This window comes from Oenanthe melanoleuca, chromosome 5 (genome assembly GCF_029582105.1).
Source record: "Oenanthe melanoleuca isolate GR-GAL-2019-014 chromosome 5, OMel1.0, whole genome shotgun sequence".
Taxonomy (NCBI): Eukaryota; Metazoa; Chordata; class Aves; order Passeriformes; family Muscicapidae; genus Oenanthe; species Oenanthe melanoleuca.
This window is the reverse complement of record NC_079339.1, coordinates 30811496-30833007: the sequence shown is the minus strand read 5'-3', so window position 1 is coordinate 30833007 and position 21512 is coordinate 30811496. Positions and strand designations below refer to the sequence as shown.

General features: G+C 38.2%; 1 protein-coding gene across 1 annotated transcript in view; it reads right to left on the bottom strand.

Moving 5' to 3' along the window:
• Positions 1-21051, bottom strand: part of FMN1 (formin 1) — a 168983-nt gene extending 147932 nt beyond the window's left edge. The window contains exons 1-2 of the mRNA XM_056492805.1: positions 20900-21051; positions 7837-9841 (exon numbers count right to left, since the gene is read on the bottom strand). Coding sequence (XP_056348780.1) covers positions 7837-9736 — 1900 coding nt within the window. The 5' untranslated portion in view covers positions 9737-9841; positions 20900-21051. The remainder of the gene's footprint in view (positions 1-7836; positions 9842-20899) is intronic.
• Positions 21052-21512: the final 461 nt, after the last annotated feature.

Sequence of the window (21512 nt, the reverse complement as noted above, 5' to 3'; positions counted from 1 at the left end):
TTCAATATGGTCTAGAAAATCATAAACACTTAGTGCAATTGAGAAGTCAACATAATCTAAATGCAAGGGTACTCATAATCTAAGCCCAAAGAAAATTACTCTGACATATTTAAATAAATCATTAAATAGGTGCACTATTTTAATGCTATGACTCATAAATAATATTCACTACTTACAGGTATTATTTAAATATTATTATAGATTTATGTAATATCTAAATCATTAAATACTTTTCAAAATTATTTACTGGTATGGGGCACCACAAACACATAAATAGCATCTTTATTAATTTTCAGTATTTTAAAGTATATTTTTATGCAGAGTATGCAGAATTTTTCACCACTTTTTACAAGTTGGGTTTGATGCTATGTCACTTTTTCAGAGACAAAATACCAAAAGGTAACTACTAGGGATTTTAAAAATTCCTAAATTATTAAATCATACTTACAGAGATAAATACCTGAATCTGATCTCAGTTTATAAATCATCCTGATCCATCAAGAAAATTTCAGCTGAGCCATTTCTACCAGCTTGTTTTAAGTGGCCAACATAATACATACAGATTTAAGAAACGGCAAAACCACCACATTATCCCAGTATTTTACATCAAGAAATTCTTTTTAGACTGATGAGAAAAGAAGTCCACTTCATTACAGCAAGTTTCTTAAACTGAGTGCACAAACTGTATGCCAGAAGGAATGTTTTGGCCTTTTCTCCCCCCATGAAACAGAAAATTGTTAATCTATGACCTGCATAAAACATTAAGCTGTCTCTGGTTTTCCATTCCAATTTAATTCACTTGGTTTCCCTTCAGTGATTGCCTTTGACTGAAGAGTCACATGTTACAAAGAGAGAAGAAAATATAACTGTTGCTTAAGTGTGTCATGCTGAGAAGTCATTCAACTAAAACAGGAGCTATTTGTTCACAGAATCTATCAGGGCCAGTCTTCAGAGGGTCTTTTTAACTCAGAGACCTTGTCTTGAACTTACAGTCCTGCCTACATTCATTTCAAACTTCCATAAGTCTACCTTTCAATGCAGCATGGCCTTATTTTTTTATACTGGTACAAGAAGATTTTAGCTGCACTGGGATGAAGTATTAAGGATCTTTTATCATTACCATGTGTAATAAGACTCAATAGAGAACACAGGATTATGTCCTCAAAGGCAATCACAATATAGTGTACAATGAGTAACTGCACTGAATATAACAGGAAAACAAAGATCCATTAAACTGCTATGTAGTGACTGTAATTTTAGCTGAACATACAGTTAGCAAACTTTGCAAGATTACATATCTAGAAACAAGTAAATTTAACAGGAAAAATTTTAGATACAACTTGCAACTGTATCCAGAGAGAGCAAGAGAAATCCTTATCAAAGAGGATATCTATCTTACTGACCTAAGTGACAGTCAGGACGGTGGTGTTACTCACTATGACTCAGAAAGTCAACAGCTGGAAAGATCTTCAGAAATAATTAACTCTGTTCTAGCCACACTGAGTCTGTAGGTAACACAATTCCCATAGGATGTTAGAGACACATTGGGCTAAAAGAAATAAGTTTAGAGTAGAAGTTACTGGAATTTGTGACACTGAGATGGTAAATTGAAAATGTACATAATTCCACCTGAACTAAAGAAAACATTAATTTACTGTGAGAGTGACCAAGCACTAACACAGGTTGCATAGACAGGTTGTTCAGTCATCATTCTTGGAGAAATTAAAAAACCTGCACACAGGCCCAGGCAACTTGCTCTAGGTGACCCTGCCTGAGCAGAGGGTTGGACTAGATGATCTCAAGTGGTCCTTTCAGCCTAAATGATTCTGAGATTCTGTGATTAATTCTCTCTTCTTTTTTATTTTAATTCTTTTCTTACACCAGTGTCTTAATTCTTAACTCCTTTATAGCATCTTCAAAGAACATTTATTCTGAATGAGATGGGTTTTCTGAAGCAACACACTCATATATATTACTTTCATGTGAATTACCTGTGAGAAACTATGCATCATCTTTCCATGGGATCCATATGCAAACTTACTTCATGAGGTGCATACTTACTGTGGACAATGCAATAGTGCTTTTAAAATGCTAATTAGCAATTCTCTGAACCACTTCAATTAGAGAAGATATTTATAAACCTTTCCCTTCCCTATAAAAAGAACATCAAAAACACTATAATATAATCTGTCTCCTGTTATAAGAGCCTTCAAACAGAGTTTTGTTTATATGAAACTTCATTTTCCAAAACTATGGCTCAGGAACACATCATAAGGTCTTGTTATTGAATTTCTCTTACCTGACTCTATTTGTCCCTTTTCAGCTTAAAGAGTGAGTTAAGCTAGGAAAAGACAGAATAATATTCAAATAGTACCTTGATATTAATTTTTTTTGCTGCCTTCATTACATATCTGGGATGAAATGTTGCCTGTATGCCATTTTTCAATTACAAGTCTGACACTGGCACTGCAATAGATTCATTATCTTGTAGCTAATGATAATACATCCAACCAAAGCCAAAACTAAAGCTTCTCACATCCTGCTACTTTAATGCTGGAAATTTAAATGGATGTGTATAACTATATAACTGCTGTATTTGTAGAATCAGTGTGTTCTTCTTCACATGGAAGTAAGCTATGTTTACACTGCAAACAGAAATGAATGCAGGAAAACTGGGATAACCCAGTTTTCACAGGCAGTTGAGAGACCTAAGGAGTAGGGTGACTCTTAGGGCACAGATATGAACAGTTTCTCCTGCCACCAAAGACTGAAGTATCTAACTGAAAGTATCATCTTGTGCTTTTCACTCCCTTCAAGATATTTGAGGATTAAAATAAAATCTTACACAAATTTAATAATAATAATATTTATTCAAGCATTTATCTATATAGCAAATAGTTATAGGTTAAAGTACTTTCATCTTTTAAGACTGCAAAATTGATCTGCCAGAGACAGCCATTAGCAATTGGCATGTTTCCAAATGGCAGTGTGTAATTTTTGACAACCATACAAAACTACCAGAATGTTTGTTTTCAATTCTTTCTAATGGAAAGTGAACTGCTGCCATAAAATTCTCCTTGGCAGAAACAAGCAAACACAACATTCTCAATCTAATAATCAGCAGGGACAGGGATAGATGCACCCACAATTACATCCAGAATATATTGCAAAGAACACTTGGGTAAACATCTTTAATTATGAATTAAAGAAATTATTTGAGAAATAATCTTAAACACTTAAATTCACCAACCTTTCCAAGCAGATAAGATGCCTTCCCTACAACACAATAAGCATTATAATTTTGAAGACCTTAAAAACAGAATTCTACCTCACTTATCTTTTTCTTCCTCCCTTCTCTTCCCTGCATCTCCAAAATTTCATGATACTGCACATTCACTTCATGAACCATCAGATAGACTTATACCCAAAATGTACATTCTAATGGTTACAGTTCCTTTTGCAGACTTTCCCAACAAAACAAAAATAAAAATTATCTTGCCTCCAGTCAGCCACACTCTTGTTGTTTTGGGATACTCCATAAATGTTCTCTGTCATAGCCAAGGTAACACTCTCTACTTGGTCTTGGAGTTCCCCTTTCTCACTTGTCCTCCATCTCTTGTTCTTCCTGCTTCAGCATTAATAGCACCCACTCAAAATATCACAGTCTCTCCATATTTCCATCCAGCTTCCCACTCCTAACAACTTCTGCTTTAGCCAGTCCCAGCCAGCCTTCTGGCTTCCAGTTTTTGATGCAACTGAGATTTTTGGGGATCAAATAATTCCCTGCAAGAGGGGTGGTCTTGCTCACTTGTCCTTTCTGCCACACTTGCATGTCCTCCCTCATCCTAGCTGTGGTTTTTGTCTGTTCAGCTCACTAAACCAGTCAAAGCCCTCACCTCTCTCCTTGCCGGCTCAGTTTTCATCTTGCTAAGTGATTTGACTCAAATTACCAAAAAGCAAAGAAAACACCAAAATTATTGCAGAGAAGGGGAGGAAAAGTGAAGAGAGGAGGCTTTTACAGGAAGAAAGAGTAAGTAGAGAATGGGCCTGCCTTTTCAGTCCCATAAGTCTCAGCCTTTTTACCTGACACAAACCTTAATCATTCAATTCTATTCCAAGTTTGGTTTAGTTTCTCTACAGTCCTACTAACTTCGGATTTCTGTGTTTTCTGGGTATCTTCTTCCTTCACAACTACTAGATACCAAGAAAGGAGCATTATTAATTGGCTGGGGATAGGGTGACATCATCTTTCTCATTTGCTCCCTTTATTGCTTTCACCATTCCCCCTTGGCAGATTTTTATTCTTTTTTTCCAGACTAGGAGAAAAAGATGTAACAGAAAGTGTGGTGAATGACCCTTGCCAGTCTCATCCTGACTCAAAGCACAGTCACTAGTCACTGTCCTGGAATGTCATAACCAGTGATTTTTATTTTTAAGTTTCCTGCTCTGAATCAAATTCACTTCAATAAAGAAGCAGTGACAGGAATTAAAAGGCCTCATAAAATCTTTCCCTGAGAAAATATATCTGATATTCAGATACATTGAATATCTTTTCAAAGGCTTCTCCAAGACTACAAAAGCATGATGTACTTCATACTACAGTAGAAAGAATTTCATACAGAAATGCAGGAAGTATGTTTCTGAGGGTTTAATAAATGCCATTCTATGAGAAATTTTACTGCTTTTGCTGCCTGTAACTGAGCAGTTTATCATTTGAAAGCATTAAGTTATTCTAAAGCTTTTTCTTAGAGCTTTCATAATTCAAATAGACCTATTGCATGCTAATGCAGGAATTCTGATTCCCAGAGAAAATTGCCAAATTATTATTGTTGAACTATAAATTATTCCCAGTTAACTATTAACTTACTAAGAGAAAGCTGTGACCTATTCCCATGGCCAATAGTTGCACTTCAACAAGAAGATCCAGTAAACTGTACTTTCCAATTAACTACTAATAGAACCTTGTGCCATGAAACTATGATATACATGCCATATATGCATTTATATAGCTATAAAGAATTTGAGGAAAAGTGGAAATACAGAAGTTAGGCACTCTGCCTTAGTTGTCTGCCTTTTGACTAAAGGAATAGTCTCCAATTATTGAGAAAGACTGTGAAGAATCAAGTTTACAAACTATAACAAAAGAGAATTAAAATTATGTGTAGAGCTGTATGATGAGTCCAATTTATAATTTAAACTAATAAATTAGTTTATTAGTATTAGAGTATTTAACTAGTTAATGAAATTTTCCAAAAACAAAAGGGTAACAAAAGGCTCCAAAAGTTTTTCAGGAAGAAGTAGTGCATACTGTGACAGCAATAGAACTTTGAAAAGATATTCAAAAGCCCATCATTTGTGCCATGAAGCAAATCCTTCAATCAACCTGACTGATAAAAAGTTGACCAAAATTCTCAATAATTCTTAGAGTTGCTCTAGATACTTGCACAATTTAATAACAGACTGGAATTGAAAGAAAACATTTCACAGTAACACCTTATTGAAGGCAAATCTGAAAAATATTCTTAAACTCTGCTCTTCACACATGAGTGGAATCTGATAAGATCAAAGCAGGAGTGCAAGTTTATAACTGTAAATCTTAATATAATTGACATTAACTAAAATTGGAAATACATCATTTGTCTCACTGAACTATAGTCAGTTAGTTATTATTCAGGTATGTTTACAGAAGAGTGGTATTCCAAACGCTCTGTCAATATGAATATTCCACCCTGGTTCAGGTGGAAGTGGAAAGTCATATTATCCCAGATCCCAGAGACATAGGTACAGTATTATATATTCCAGCAAAATAAGGAATTTCTCCTTAAAGTCACAGATTTTCTAACACACCAGTAATAATGCTGGCATGCAACCATAGTTGAAAACGAAAACAAAAAAAAAACTTGTGGTATTTTCTGTCTGTCTTAATGTTGCCAGGTAACTGTAAGCAAGAAGTAAAATTAGGCTTGTCTGGTTTTCTTCACAAAGAAGTTTCTGCTTAATAGCCATGATTTTCAGCTGACAGATGCCATTAGTATGTATGTGTGCTGTTATAAAACCATTGTGGGTTAAGCCCAGTGGGAAAATAAGCACTACACAGACTCATTCCCTCCCTCCTCCCTTCCCCTCCCAAGTGGTATGAGGGAAGAGGCAAGGAAAAACCCCAAAAACTGGGAGTCAAGATAACAAACAAAAATTTTATTTAGTAACTGAAAGATAAGTGGAAAAAGACGGAAGAAAAAAATGAAACAAGTGATGCCACAGCAATCACTCACCGCCTCCCATGGGTAGAGTGATGCCCTGCCAGGTCCCAAGCAAAAGATGGCTAACCCCTCTAAAGCCCCCTCTTTGGGCTTTTATTCCCCAGCATGAGGTTATGTGGCAGGGAATTTCTCTTTAGTCAGTCTGGGTCATCTGTCTGGTTGTGTCCTCTCCCAGCCTATTGTGCAGCCCCTGGCCTATTCACTGGGGGGATGCAGAGTGAGAAACAGAGAAGGGATTGATGCTGTGCAAACACTGCTCAGCACAAGCTAGAACATCCCTGTGTGATCGAGACTGTTTTCATCACAAACCCAAAACACTGCCCCATACAAGCTACTCTAGAGAAAATTAACCCTATCCCAGGCAGACAGTACAAGAGTACAGCACAATAGGTACAGTTCCACATCCAACAATTCTAAATGACACATTAATTTTAAAAATACTAATGTAAAACAGAGAGAAAAAGATTTCTGTGCTACTCTAGTCTTATAAAGAGGTGAAATTGCTGGTTTGTCAGCTAAACAGCTCACTGAAAGGTATGATGAGTACGAGATGTAATGAGAGGGGTAGGACAGCACAGCTCAACAGGAACCAAGAAAGGAATGAGAGAAGAGCATAGCATCCATCTTTTCAGCCTTGTCAACTCACCAAACACCTGAAACTTGATTTAGTCTTGAGTGGAATTAACACAACTTCTAGAAGTAGCAGGCATAAATGCAAACCTCATAGGCAGTGTTCAACACCCTCTGCCTAAGGTGATGGTTTCACATCCCTGGACACCTCTGCTTCTGGATTCTCCCTTTCATGTCACTTTGCACTGGCAGCCCCCTCATGAGACAGAGGGATCAGTCTGAGCCATATCTAGACCACTGCCTAGGTGATCCTCCAGCCTTCCTGCTTCTTAAGTTAAAAATGAAGGGCATAGATGTTGTTCTAGCTAATAAAAATAGCTATTCAGGATGTCATATAATTATGCATTTTTACACAGTGTATCTTTATAAATAAACATTGCACTGTGCTCAAATACATTGTAACGTGACTCATGCATACAATCATTTTAAAATAAGCCTTTTCTTACAGAATTTACATCGACCTCTCTAGCTAAATGGTCAAAGCACCGGTCCTATACTTAAGGCACTGTAAATTAGCTTGTCTGGATTATATCAGTTAAGCCAAACAAGCAAAAAGAGCATTTTGGAGAATAAATGTTACCATGACATTTTGAAAGACTAGAACACAGCACAGGAAAAGCAAGAAAATAAGTATGTGAGCTTTTTTAATTTTATGCAGAAAGGTTTTTCCTTAACTTTGGCTAAGAGGTCACTCAGTAACAATTGGACTGAAAATAAGCACACATAAAAATGTATCTTGAAACCTTTTATAACTGTAACTTTTGTTTAAAAACTTCAACAACTTCTCACCCAATCCATAGGTAGTGAAAAATAATTTTTTATTTAATGTAATATTTATTATTAATAGCTAGTAAAAATACCCAAACCAAACAAACCCAGAAAACACTCCAAGACTTTGATGCTTGGTTGATTCCATTAGTTTAAAATTGTATGAAATAGTACTGACCTGGACAGAAACTCTGCTGTGTCTGAGTAGTAAATTTCTCTTGCACAGCACACTTTTCAAAATGTCCTGCAGCTGCATTCTGATGTAGGCCTCGTTGTCTGGTGGCAAATCCCAACTCTCCAGGATCAGAAAACTTCCGATAAAACTGTGGCTCCAAATCACTGAAAGAGAAGTTCAGAGCGCCGTGTATTCCATGGCCATAGTCGCTGAAGATGGATTCATCCTCGGCGCTCTGCGCTGGCAGCGGGAGGATCCGGTGATGCAGCTGCGGGCTGGGCAGTCTCGAAGATAACGGAGAAGGAATGGGAGACATTTGTTTGTGAGTATTAGATAGCGGATATGAATTACTAAAAACATTACTCACTGCTGCTAATGGGGGTGAATGCAGCCTTTTCTCTTCCAGTTTAAGGTTATTACTTGTCTGAGGAATATCAGGACTTTCATTTACAGGCAGGTTCAAAAATAAATGCTTGCTGTTTCCCTGGGATACTGTGGTCCTTTTCTCACATAGTGAGCCTGGCAGGCTTCTGTCTACCCTCGTAATTTGTTGCAGTCTCTTCCATTCTGCAGCTTCATCTAAACTGTCGCTCCGGATAACTTTCAGAAGAGCTTTATTAACAGCTCCCACAAGGTTGCATGACTCATCAGTAATGGGCACTCTCTCTGCTTTGTACTGCAAACCAGAGCCATCTTCCTCCTTCTCCTCCAGCACACTGTTATTAGAGTCTCCAGCAGCTTCATCTACAGAGTATACATCAGTTCTTGATATAAACTCATTATGTGCTGCTGTGAGAACAGGAGAAATGGCTTCATTATCTCTGTGAGAATCAGGCAAAGACTCTGCAGGGGGGTTGGTAACTCTTTCAATGCAAGCATCTAAATCCTGGACTTCAGCAAGAACTGTGATTCCTGGTTTCTCCTTGCATACTGGCTCAGCATACTTGCTACTTTTCAAGATTTTAGCAGCTGCAGATTTACTTAATGTCTCGAGTTTGTTAGACAGGCTGTACTGAGATGAATTCACCAAAGTAGTCCTCTCTTGCACCTTGCTAACTTCAGGAATGCATTCTCCATTATCCACTGGTTCAACTGCCACAACATCATTGATGTCTTTTGAGCTAGAACTTGGTAAGTCAACATCCAATTTCACAGCTTTGTTGCTCTTAAGAAAATACCCCTCTTCTGTCCACCTTTCTGGTTGTATTCTATTGTCTACCGGTAAATTATCCTTACCTTTTACTGTTAGCCAGCTGGAGGGAGAAAAGGAGCTGGGATAACTCCTGACAGAAAGTTTTGTGGAGACTATCTTCTTACTTTTCTGTTGTGTGTCTTGTGTACTCAGTAAACAGAGATGTTCTTGTATCTTTTTTCCCTCTTTCCGATGTCTGATCTCCTCAAAGCTTTCTTTCCTTCTGTATTTCCTCATTTTTTTGTGATTCAAATTGTCCCTCTTTGCAGAATCCAGCAATAACTCCTGCTGATGTGTAAGAGTGGAGTAATTATCACCTTTAGGTTTCGGGACTCCGGAAACATCCTGTTGCTTTTCCTCCTGATGGTCCAAAATAGGATGAGATCTCAAAACACTGGATAACAGTTTTTCCTTTTCAGCAGCTAGTTTGTACATTTCATTGAGAAGGTATTTTGTGGTAGTTTGCTTGTAAACAATAACTCCACAGTCTTTACATGGCCATTCTCTCAGATCCATGTCCAACCGCTCCCTTACTTGACAGCAGCCACAGAAACTCTTACTGGTTCCATCCAGAGTTCCAGAGCTCTTGTAAGTAAATCCTGTGACTTTCCCCTCTGGATCATAGAAGCTGATGTAACAAAGCTCCATAATGGGTTTGTGCAATTGAAGGATGGTATGTGTGCCTTCCATTATGCTTGCCAAATTAGTCATTCATTTAAATTATGTTCTAAGTGTTCCAAAGCTTGCATGACATAGCATGTGAGGCAGGGAATGGACAGAAGGCATCTGACTAATCTTCAACAATAATATTGTCTGCTGGAAAAAATAAAGAGAAGCCTGTCAAACTTGATTATGGCAAATTTAATATGACAAATAACAAGCCTGCAGAAGCACAATCTTCTCTCAGTATTGTCTGATACAAATCTTCTACCTTGAAAATCTGACACAAAAAGAATGACACTGCTAGCACTCATAGTTGGAGTCATAATCTTTCTCTCTCATACATCATCCCTCTGACTCCAGGGTTCTCAGTCCATGCTGTTCCATCAGGTCACAAGATGGTCACTAAAACACCCATTTCAAAGAGACTTCACTTTGAATGGTGGAATCTCTTGCCCTCTCTCTGTTAAAAGTTAATTTGCTGTTGAACATTTAGTAAAAAGAGCCATTCAAGCACGCCTGTTGCCTTTTTACTCAGCACTACCAGCATAACACATAATAATATAGTTAGGTCTCACTGCTTTATTTACCAAGAAAACATTTAGAAAACAAAAAAGTCTGAATATTTTCTTCTTGTACTATTTTGTGGAACTGCCAAGACATGAAGAAAACTTGGAATACCAAAAAAAAAAAAAAAATAGGTTCTGTTTACTTGGCTAACATACAGGGACTATACAAATCCATTTTGAATCAACATGCAATAGCATAATTGTACTTTTATAGGCAGATTTATTGAACTTTTTTATTTCCTTTTCTTTTCATCAGATATTTTCTTCCCATAGGTTGGATATATTTACATTCTTAGGATACATAATGGAAGTTTGTTTGCTCCTTTTGAGAACTAAGTTGTTTTTTATCCAGAAGGAACTCTGCTGCCATAATTAAAGTGGAGAAGTCTGAAGTCATTAAGAAATGCATAAGCATCAGGGAAAGACCTAAAGCCCAGAAGCACAAAAAGCTGGAGAGCACCTGCTCCTACATTGAAAAATGCAGGAATTTCAGTTTTCAACTTAAAAAAATAAATACAATAGAATTTTTCATAATTTCAGATGAGTCACAATTTAGGAAATAGTATTTAAAAGGAAGCTGTCATATTACTATGTAGCATATTTCATAGAATCATAGAATAAGCTGATTTGGAAAGGACCCATCAAGATCATCAAAGTTCAGTTCCTGGCCCTGCACAGGACACCCCAAGAGTCACACCATGTTCTTGAGAGCATTGTCCAAATGCTTCTTGAACTCTGTCAGGCTTGGGGCTGTGACCACTGCTCTGGGGAGTCTGTTCCAGTGTCCATCCACCTTCTGGGTGGAAAATCTCTTCCTGATATACAACCTAGACCTCCCCTGACTCAGATTCATGCCATTTCTTCAAGTCCTGACACTGTTCATGAGAGTGAAAAGATTGGTACCTGCCCCTCTGCTACCACTCATGAGGATGTTGAAGACTGCAATGAGGTGTCTCCTCCAAGTGGAACCAAATGAGTGACCTCAGCCATTCCTCTTCAGGCTTCCTCTCTAGACCCCTCCCCATCTTTGTAGCCCTCCCGTGGATGCTCTCAAGCACTTGATATCTTTTCATACTGTGGCTCTCAGAACTGCCCCCAGCACTGGAGGTGAGGCTGCCCCAGCTCAGAGCAGAGCAGGACAATCCCCTCCCTTGCCTGGCTGTGATGCTGTGCCTGATGAACCCCAGGACACACTTGGCCCTCCTGGCTGCCAGGGCACTGCTGAGTCACGTTCAACTTGCCATGGACCAGGAGCCCCAGGTCCCTTTCTGTGGCACTGCTTCCCAGCCTCTCATTCCCCAGTCTGTCCCATCCCAGGTGCAGAATCCAGCCCTTCCCATTGTTTAATTTCATGTGGTTGGTGATAGCCCAGCCCTCTGACTTGTCGATGTCTCCCTGCAGGCCTCTGCCTCTGAGTGAATCAACCTCTTCTCCCAATTTAGTGTCATCAGCAAACTTACTTAGTATTCCTTCAAGCCCTGCATCCAAGTTGTTATGAACACATTTAAGAGCACAGAGCTGAGAATGGAGCTCTGTGAAACCCCACTAGTGACATGCCACCGTCTGACGTCACCCCCTTCACCATAACCCTTTGCAGCTGGCCCGTGTGCCAGTTGTTCACCCATTACATGATGTGTTTATCCAGCTGTGTGCTGGACATTTTGTCCAGAAGGATATTGTGGCACACAGTATTGAAAACTTTGTTGAGATCCAAAAATATACAAATTTTGTATCAGTTTTTATTATGCAGAGTTCAATATCATTTTATAATGATGCTTATAACTTATTATAAGTAATTAGTGAAGCCAAACTGTAAGAATCAAGCAGCATTTACCCAAAGCATCTTATCAACAAGCAGTCATTTATTCCAGTGATTTAATTGCATCTGTTTATAATGTTCTTTAAACAGTTTCAAACTTTTCATTTACCATTTCCATTTAGCATTCTTCTTGCCAGCAAAATTCTTAAAATGTATGCATAATCTTTAAAGACAGAGGAGATATCCTAAGGAGTAAGAACAATATTCCATTAGAGCCATATGAGCTTCTTAATTCTGTTCACCAGCAGTTAGCAGTTGAATGGCATGATTCAGAATATCTTCAAGTACAGGAAGTGGTAGGAAAGGTGCAAAACCTTTAGTCACTATTTTTGTTGAAGGCTGGTTTGTTTCATAGACCTGGGAGAGATTCTGAGAAAAGTATGCCTTCTGTTTCCTATTTAACTCTTTGTGTGAGTCTGGAGTTTGAGACACAGGTGAGGCTGAGGACTACCTCACCTCTTGTCTCACCAATCTTCCTTGTCTCCAGCTGTGCACGCCTGCTGCTCTCTAGCATGGAGTGGTCATGCAGTCACAGGGTGTGTGTGCCACCAGCAGATGCAGTCAAGAGTGACTCTTCATACAGAAATATTAGGAGCTTTCTGAAGCCTGCTCATTCTTCAGTCAAGCAGTAGTTAACACCCCTCAGGAAACAGTATCATGGAAACTATAGACCCAGTAGCTATAGACATAGACATTATGATCAAATTTAGTATTCTCAAATGACATCTGTGACATCAAATGACATCTTGAACCTGGTTCAAGTCAGCCCTATTCTGTAGAGCATATTACACTTGATAACATGCATTGATTTGGTTTGGGGGGCTTTTGTAACAAAAGATGATATATGTAAATAAGAGAACTAGCTAGTCCTTGTCTTCACTGCATAGATCTGCTGAGCTATGCCCCTTCCAAAAAACAAGCAGCTCCCCCAATCTAATCTGAGTTCTGAATCATTACATTACTGAAACGAGACCTACAGCTCTTCTTGAATCACATTGCAAAAATGATTAAAATGAAAGCTATTTGCCACTTAGAAATAAATGAATTTATTGAACTTTTTTTTTTTAATGGTATTTTCTTAATACTGCTTCAAGGAAAACATCTACTTAGAGAAAGCTAATAACTGGAAAGAACAGCTGAAATTGTTAAATAGGCAGCTGAGAAGCAAACCTGCTCTAGTAATGGATTTTCTTTCAGTTTAACAACAACAAAAAATGTCACAGTAGTCTTCAAAGTCTAATGCCAACACATCCATTCATGATGCTGCTCAAAATGTGCTCTTAAAAACTCCATGGGGACTCCAGGACTCCATTCCTACAGTTCCATTTCTCTAGTGGGACACAGCATACAATTCTCAGCTTGACAGATGGTCTTCCTCCTTTCTCTGATGCATAAGTAAGCCAGAATTGACATTCCTTACTGTCCCAGCTCTCCCTAATATCTGATTGTTAGTAGGTGACAACTTATTTCTGAGCACACTATGACACTTTCTGAGCTATGTAGCTAATTAACACATCACAACAGAAAAAGTAAGGTAGAGGAAAAGTAGTAAAAATGTGAACAGACCAAGGTTTCATATCACAAGCTCGAAGACAATGAAATTAAATTACCATAATATTTGTTTACTGAGCACAGCTGCTTTGATAGAGACAAATAGAGACAAAAAATATCATTTTCTTCTCTTACCTAAACTCTCAAGTTTCTCTGAGGTTCTTTCAAATTTTCATTTGACTTACAAATATTGTCATTAGAAAGATAAAGATTATAATATCTTCATGAAGACAAAATATTACAGCTCCTTCCAGTAGTTTTGACATAAATAAAAGAATTCCATAAAGGACTCTCCAACTCTAAGTCTACATTGTGTTTATTGGATTGTGGCAAAACCAACAAAAAAACCCCAAACCAAACATCGCACAAAAACATACCAACCAAATTTAGAGTATTTAATTATTTGTATAATAGTTTGAACTATACTGCATATTGTTTACAATAGTGGTTTAAAATACTGCTCTTCTTAACTTCACAAGTACTGATTTACACCAGAAAGGAATACAAAACAGAGTCTATGCCACACAGGAAGCTGCTTTATTAAATTTCAGGTCTCATCCAACAGCACAAGGGAAGTATTAAGGCATATAAGAGTCTTGCCAATAAATTCAGATGAAACAGAGAAATAACCCAAATTATAGTGTGGAAACTCATTAAATTAATCCACAATGCAGAGCTTTGTATACCAAAACCAACTTTTAACCATAAATGCAACCTTTGGCTGTGTTGCTCTGTTCAATCCAATCAACACCGAGAACCAGGAAATCCAGGACAGAGTCCATGAAACAAAAATCTGAAACCCAGATCTCTGAATACATCATCCATGTGATCCAAAGATGAGGAGGTCTAAACTTCTTGAAACCAAAGTTAATTAAAATGGGATTTAAAAGTTTCTGGCTGTACTGAATAATAGGATGATGCCTCTCTAAGAACAAATACATTCTCAGTAGACAAAGTGTCCCACACTTTTTCTGGTCCTTTGTAGATCACTGCCTCATTTGACATTGCTACAAATATGCCTTTTATCTTCTAAGTGTACAGAAGATGGAAAAAAGAAGCAATGATACTTTGGGGTTTAGAGCTAATACCATTTACAGAAAAAAAATGTTTATTATGTTTGACTAGTCAAATATAAAATAATACATGTATTATTTGCACTACCAGATCTCTAAAAGTTCATGAAAGGAGTCTGACATGAAAGTTCTCATCCCTCTGTAGCCTACTTCAGTTCTACAAAGCAATATCTATCTTTTTCTGGCAGAGCTGCGTCATTAAGTTAAAAAAAAAGTGGTCACACAACATGTTGTCATGAAACTGTTGTTAGAGTCAATCACACCACAAAAATGTCCAAAATCTGTTTGTCAAAGGTGGCTAATTTGCAAGAATTAGTTACCAAATGAGATTTCCATCACAAACTCACCCATCTGACTGTTTAAGAGGTTGTTAATAAAAAAGTCTGCAATGGATATTACAAATATGAAAAGTCTTTAATGTAGGAAATACATTAAGTAGCAAACCAGCAGACATTAAAGTAGAGAATGAGCAAAGGCAATCTGTACACATATCCCAAAGAAATAACACAGTAACAGCCTGTTTGAAACTGACTATTTCAAGAAGTACAGCATTTTAAAAAATTCCTTCTGCACTTCAGTCAGGTTTTTACACTCTCCACCTTGCTCTTAGGCATTTGGCATGGAAAGAACCAAGAGAGCAGATGAGTCAATCATCTTGCTTCCAGTTGTTTTTTTTTCCTAGAACAGAGTTTTCTGACTGCTGAAGAGGCAAACTGAAAGGTAAGTACCACTAAAAACATTCCTCATACTCTCACCATACGTAGAAGCCCAAACTTATGATTCAAAGGGATTCAAAAGATGCTTATAAACAAGCAAACAAACATTAACCCAAACTCTCTTTGATGATTAGAAAACTGTAATTAGCTCAGTTGGTTAGAGCATGGTGCTAATAATGACAAAGTTGTGGGTTCTATCCCTGTATGTGCCATCCACTTAGGAGTTGGAGTTAATGATCATTGTGGGTCTCTTATAGTTCAGAAAAGTCTGTGAAAAGTATTTTGCCTAATTTGTAGATTAAAATAAATGTTATAATTATTTTATCTATTTTAAAATAAAGACAGGGTTCATTCCTCAGCAACAATCACATGGTATACTGTGCTTTACTAATTTTCCATCAATTTAATAATATATATACCTCATTCAACAACATCCCTACACCCCTGACACCTCCCCTATGTCCTTTGTACCTAAGATGAACCTTCACAATGAAAACTTATAACTTAACATAGAAAACTACTCCTTGATATATGTACAGGGGATAGTGGCTAGTATTCAGCTGAACTCATGTAGTGATGTTAAAAGTAATTAGAGGCAAGAGGAAAAGATCTCTTGCCTCAGGTTATAGATGTCTTAATGAAAAGCTGCACTTATTAATAGTCAGCTGATTGTCAAGCAACAAAGAAACAAACAAACAAAAAGCCATACTAGACCAGAACCACAGACAAACTATTCACATTATCTAAAATATAATCTTTACATATTTCAGCTCAAAATGTATTATCAGGAAAAGTAGGATGAAAGAATTTGCATTTACAGTGAACAAAAAGATGCAAACTTACAATATATTTGTACATGTCAGACTTGGGTCATAAACAGCACACATGACTTTTTTCCAGTTTTAACCTAGATAGATAATATCCCTTACAATAAAACATTTTTTTCTCAATACTTTATCAATAGGTAAGTTCTACAGGATACACAGTAACTTGTTTTTACTTCTGGCAGCAAGTATAGGATATTTCTACAGGAAAACAATATGAATTAAGTAAGTATTTTCTAAATAAAAGGATCATTTTCTTGATAATCTTTGTCAAAAAGCTTTAATTTTTCTTGTTCAAGTAGCCAGCTCTTCAGTAAGAGCTACAATTTGCTCTTTTTTATATTATTAACATCTTTAATTTCCCCAAACCAAGAAAGTGCATATTTTTTTATTTAATTATTGAATGCCCCTGGTTGTTAGTGTCATGATGATATTTAAATGAGGCATTTAGTATGTAGCCTTTCAGATCAGAGATCACTTTCAGAGATGTATCTGGCCATATATTCTGAACTTTTAACCCAATGTGGTATTTAGGGAAACAAAGAAAAAAACTAAAAGGCTACATTGCAGCAATGTTTGAGCTACTTTATGAGCAAGGGAAGAAAATAAAGCTGCAAAAATATGGACTTATCACAAAAGGAGCTGCAAGTCAGGTAAGGAAGCTTCAATGGTGAAAACAAGATAGAAATTGAATTTAAAGAATAATAACAGCAATTAAAATCCCTCCCATAACAACATTTTATACCTATAGAATGACTCCTTCACAAAGTACAGCAGTTTTTGAATATATCTTTCTGTAATTAAAGGTCAAAGACTCTGTCCCACATGAAGTTCTTAAGAATCAAGAACAATTTTCTAAAATAATGCATTTGACAAGTTAACAAACCTATTTTTAATTACGCATATTTTTTAAAAAATTATGCAACGGTTGAGAATAAACTCAGTAATTTTCTCCTTTCAAAAATTTTAGTGGTCTTGAAATTACTTTAGCCTTAAGGAATGTTTGGTTGTTTCAAAAATTCTAACAAAAATTCAAGTTTTGCTTAATTGTTTATATGTTGCTGTCATTTTCTTGGTCTGGTCCCTATCATGGAAGATTGAACACAGAATTTTTATTAAATTCAGCAAGTCTGTCAACAGAAAATGCATTTTTACCAATAAAAATAATAATAAAACTCAAATTAGTTTAAGATTAAACAGGTTACATAAATCCCCCATGGAAGTTCTAACTTAAGCAACAATACAACCCTCATCAGGCAAAGAAACAATAAGATTAAAACATGAAGAACACAGTATTTCAATATAATAAGCTTAAAATGCCACAGGATCAAGAGAATGACTGAGAAAAATGCTGACTTAAATCTTGACTTAAGAAATGCTCATTTTACTTCAAGATTTCAGTAGTGCCATTTAAATTAATCTGTAAGACTTGCCGACTCTTTAAATGGAGGACAGAAGTGATTCAATATTAAGAATTTTAAAGTCTATTGTAATTTTCTAATGGCCCAACTCAACAAAATGTGGAGATAATCAGCCCTTCATTATCAGCTCATAGAACTGGATTTAAAGTCAAGCTGAATGTCCAAAGTAACAACTGGAGGTTCAGTCTTCCATGGAAAGAGAGGAAACGGTGGTACCTGCCTGACTAGGAGACAGTGACTTGGATAAGAACTCATGCATAGCATTTTGTGTGCTTCCTTTCCAGCTTCTCAGCCAGAAGTGCTGAGATATACATACTGCCTGTAGCTAAATAGCTATACATACTGTATCTCTAGTCTGGCAACACTCACAGGCAAGAAAAGTCACTAATACTAATCTGGAAAGATGGAATGAAATGCGTAAGAATAAATGAACATGGCAAAAAGAGTCCTTCCCTTGGGTTTCTTGTTACAGGCAGATCTAAGCTCTATAGGCTCCACTGTCACAAAGGAGGTTTGAACTACTCTGGTCATTAGACATAAAACCAGAATTAAAAAAAAAATCAAGTACCAACTTGAGCTTTGTCATTAAAATATTGCAGTCCCCTACTATCTCTAAGTATGGGGAAATAAACATTAATGATCACAAATAGAAACTATAGCAGTGATGTGATTATTAACTAAAAAGAAGAGGGGCTGTCATCAAGGAATTATGTATAAATATATAAAACATGCTGAAACAGTAGAAACAATTTACACTTGGTTAAGATTCAAATTCCATTGAGTTATATCTATTTGATTACCCTATGATGGCCAGTTTCATGCTGTTTGATACTCTTCCTGATACCTAAAACCTAATGGAATATACATTCAGATTATATATCTTTTAAAGTCTTGTGAGATCCAAGCTAAAAGAGGAAGTTATTTCATGCCAGGATAGCTAAAGAAAAATTAAAAGCTGACAGACTTAAATTCTAGGAAGAGTGGGTGGAGAAAGGGATGCAAAATAATTTTTGGAAACAGCAGCACAAAGGCACATAGAAAAGTCGGGGTTTTTTAAGACTAGAACTCATTCAGCTCTTAAATACTATACTACACTGTGGGAGCAAAATACCATCCAACCCTCGAGCCTTAATGAAGACCTCTGTGATTGTTCTTGCTTTTTTTTTTCCTACCCTTGACCACTGTCTGAAAGTATTATTCGGATTTGATTGCAAAGACTGCTTTTGACTTTTGGCTCCATTTTCAAACATTTTATGTATGCAAGTTAAAGAAGGATCAAAGCTTCAGAAAGGGTGACCCTGTTAAATAATAATGGGAAGGCCCAAGGTCTTTTCCTAGGTAAACATAAAAAAACAAAACAAACAAATACAACAACAACAGCAACAACAAAAAACAACAAACAAACCCAAAGCCCCCAATGAAACACCAAAGACACAAAACCCTCAATCACCACCCCCTGCCAAGTAGTTCTTCATGTTCCAGGCTGAACTGTCTCTTCACCGCCTTTTTATATCCCGACAAATGTCAGTATAAAGTTGACATTCATTGCCTTGGCATTTATTGTGAAACCCAGCCGTTTCCCAGTTTTCTACTTGGTATTTACCTATAGCTTTCACTTTACAGATGTGAAAATCTGAAAACAGAAATTGAAAGGAAAAGTTCCAATTTCCTGGAAATACCTACGTAAGAAAATCTCTGCAGAGATCATAAATCTTTTACCCATGCATCTAGTTCAATCTTATCTTCTCAGGATATAAAATATTACAGAAATATTGTCCTGTTGTTTACCACTTGCTATATGATTAAGTCACCTACGCCCATGTAGCTGTACCCCTTACACATACATCCATTAAACAGCCATGCAGGAAAATGCATGCCCATGCCACTTGACTTTTAGTGAGGTAGGTTCAACTCAAGAGAAAACTTACTTCCATTGCTCACATTTGATTTAATACCAAACTGCAACTTTCTGTCTGCAGTCCTTCAGATTAAGTTAATGATGTTATGTGTTGACAGTTTCTTTTTTTATAGTAACACAAAAAAGCAGTTCTTCTTTTACTCTCCATTTAACCCAAAGTTGCTGAACTGCTTCTGCTGAAACTTACCAAAACAAGCCAATTTAGCAGCAAGCACAGTCCAAGCTACCTGAAAGGTGAAAGTTTCACATTATGTGGAAGTGATTTACCTAAACTTCACAGGAATACTACTGATGCACTTGTAGAATATCTTTAAATGTGTACGTAATAGTTTAATGGTAACATCCGCACAAGATATTTCTACAAGTAAAAGGATCATTAAGCCATCATGAATGATTCAAAGGATGGGTGTAAAAAAATAACTAAAATTAGGAACATATTCAAAATTCCTTCCTCTGTAATTTCTCTTCAATTTAAAAAAATTGGTTGATTTTCTGTGAAGCTACAAGAAAAGAACTCATTATGATTCTTGCTACACACTCGAGAAAACAAGTATCACAAGACCAGACTGTGGGACAGCCGGAAGGACTAAATATATACAGTTCTCAGACCAACTCTCTGTCTCTTGTACCATGATGTGATTTAATATTGCAGCTGAAGAAAGGAGACTGTGCAAAGCAGCAAGAGAAGGGTTTCTTCAGAGTGTCAGTATCTGTCTTTTTCCTGCGTGTAAAGGACATTAGCAAATGTCATCATACAAACGCATTCTAACTCAGGCTAACAGTTCATCAGCCTCATCTGCAATGGTGACCCCTACAAGCTTCAGAACACAGAGTAACAGATTGAAGGCTGTAAATATTATTTACGTTTCCCACTCATCTGCCCTCCTGACAGCCCGACGGCATTCGCACACACCAAATGCTACAGAATTACAACAATCTGCATTCCCCGCTTCACTGCGCCTATCCCGCACATCAGGCTAGAAGAAAACGAGGATAGTTTTAAGAGTCGTTTTGGAGCGGGGGGAAGTAATCCAGTTAAATTTACTTTAATAGCGCTGTCAAGAATGGGGGAGGGAGGAAATCTACGGACTTTCTTCGGACCGCCAGAGAAACTGAGAGATCCTAGCTCTCGTGATCCTACAGAAGCTATTTATAAATAAGCAGCCGGAGAGAAGACGAGATGCTAATGACGACCAAACCGATCCCTTCCCTGCAGTCTTGAGTTAGTGGTTTTATTTTGTAATCCACTCGATTGCGACAGAGCCGCTGCGGGGAACAGAGCAGATGGGCAGAGCGGCGGGCGAGCGAACGAAAGAACATTACCTTGCGAGAAGCAGCGCGCCGGACGGCGATGCTGCGCGGCTGTTTCGGGCGCCGGGAGGAGCGGGATGCCGGGCGCTGCAGGACGGCGGTGCCCGCGCTGCTCCGGGCCGCCCCCGCCTCCTCCCGCGGCCGCCGCCGCCGCCCGGATCGCTCCCGTTGCGGGGCGCGCGCCGCACCGCTCCCGCCGCGGGGCGGGACTGACGGCCCGCCTGGCCAATGGGCGGGCTGCGCGGCTGGGCGCTGGCCAATGGGCGGGCTGCGCGGCTGGGCGCCGACCAATGGGAGGGCTGCGCGGCTGGCGCGCGCCGGCTCCGCGCGCGGTGCGGCGGCGGCCCCGGGTCCCTCCCGCGCGCGCGGAGCCGGCCCCGAGCGGGAGCGCAGCGGGACCGCGGGGCCGCCGCTCCCGAGCCAGGATCCTGCCCCTTGGGGAACCAGGAACACGCTCTCCGGAAAAGCTTGGGGCTGAGGGGAGCTAAGGCATCGCGGCGGCAGCCTGCTTATTCTCGTCGTTAACTGCCGTTGCATAATCCGTCAAATCTGTTCTCCTCCTGGATGAGCATCGCTGCCTATCATGTCGCTGCGGCTCACCAGAGTAATTGCAATACAGCCCTCA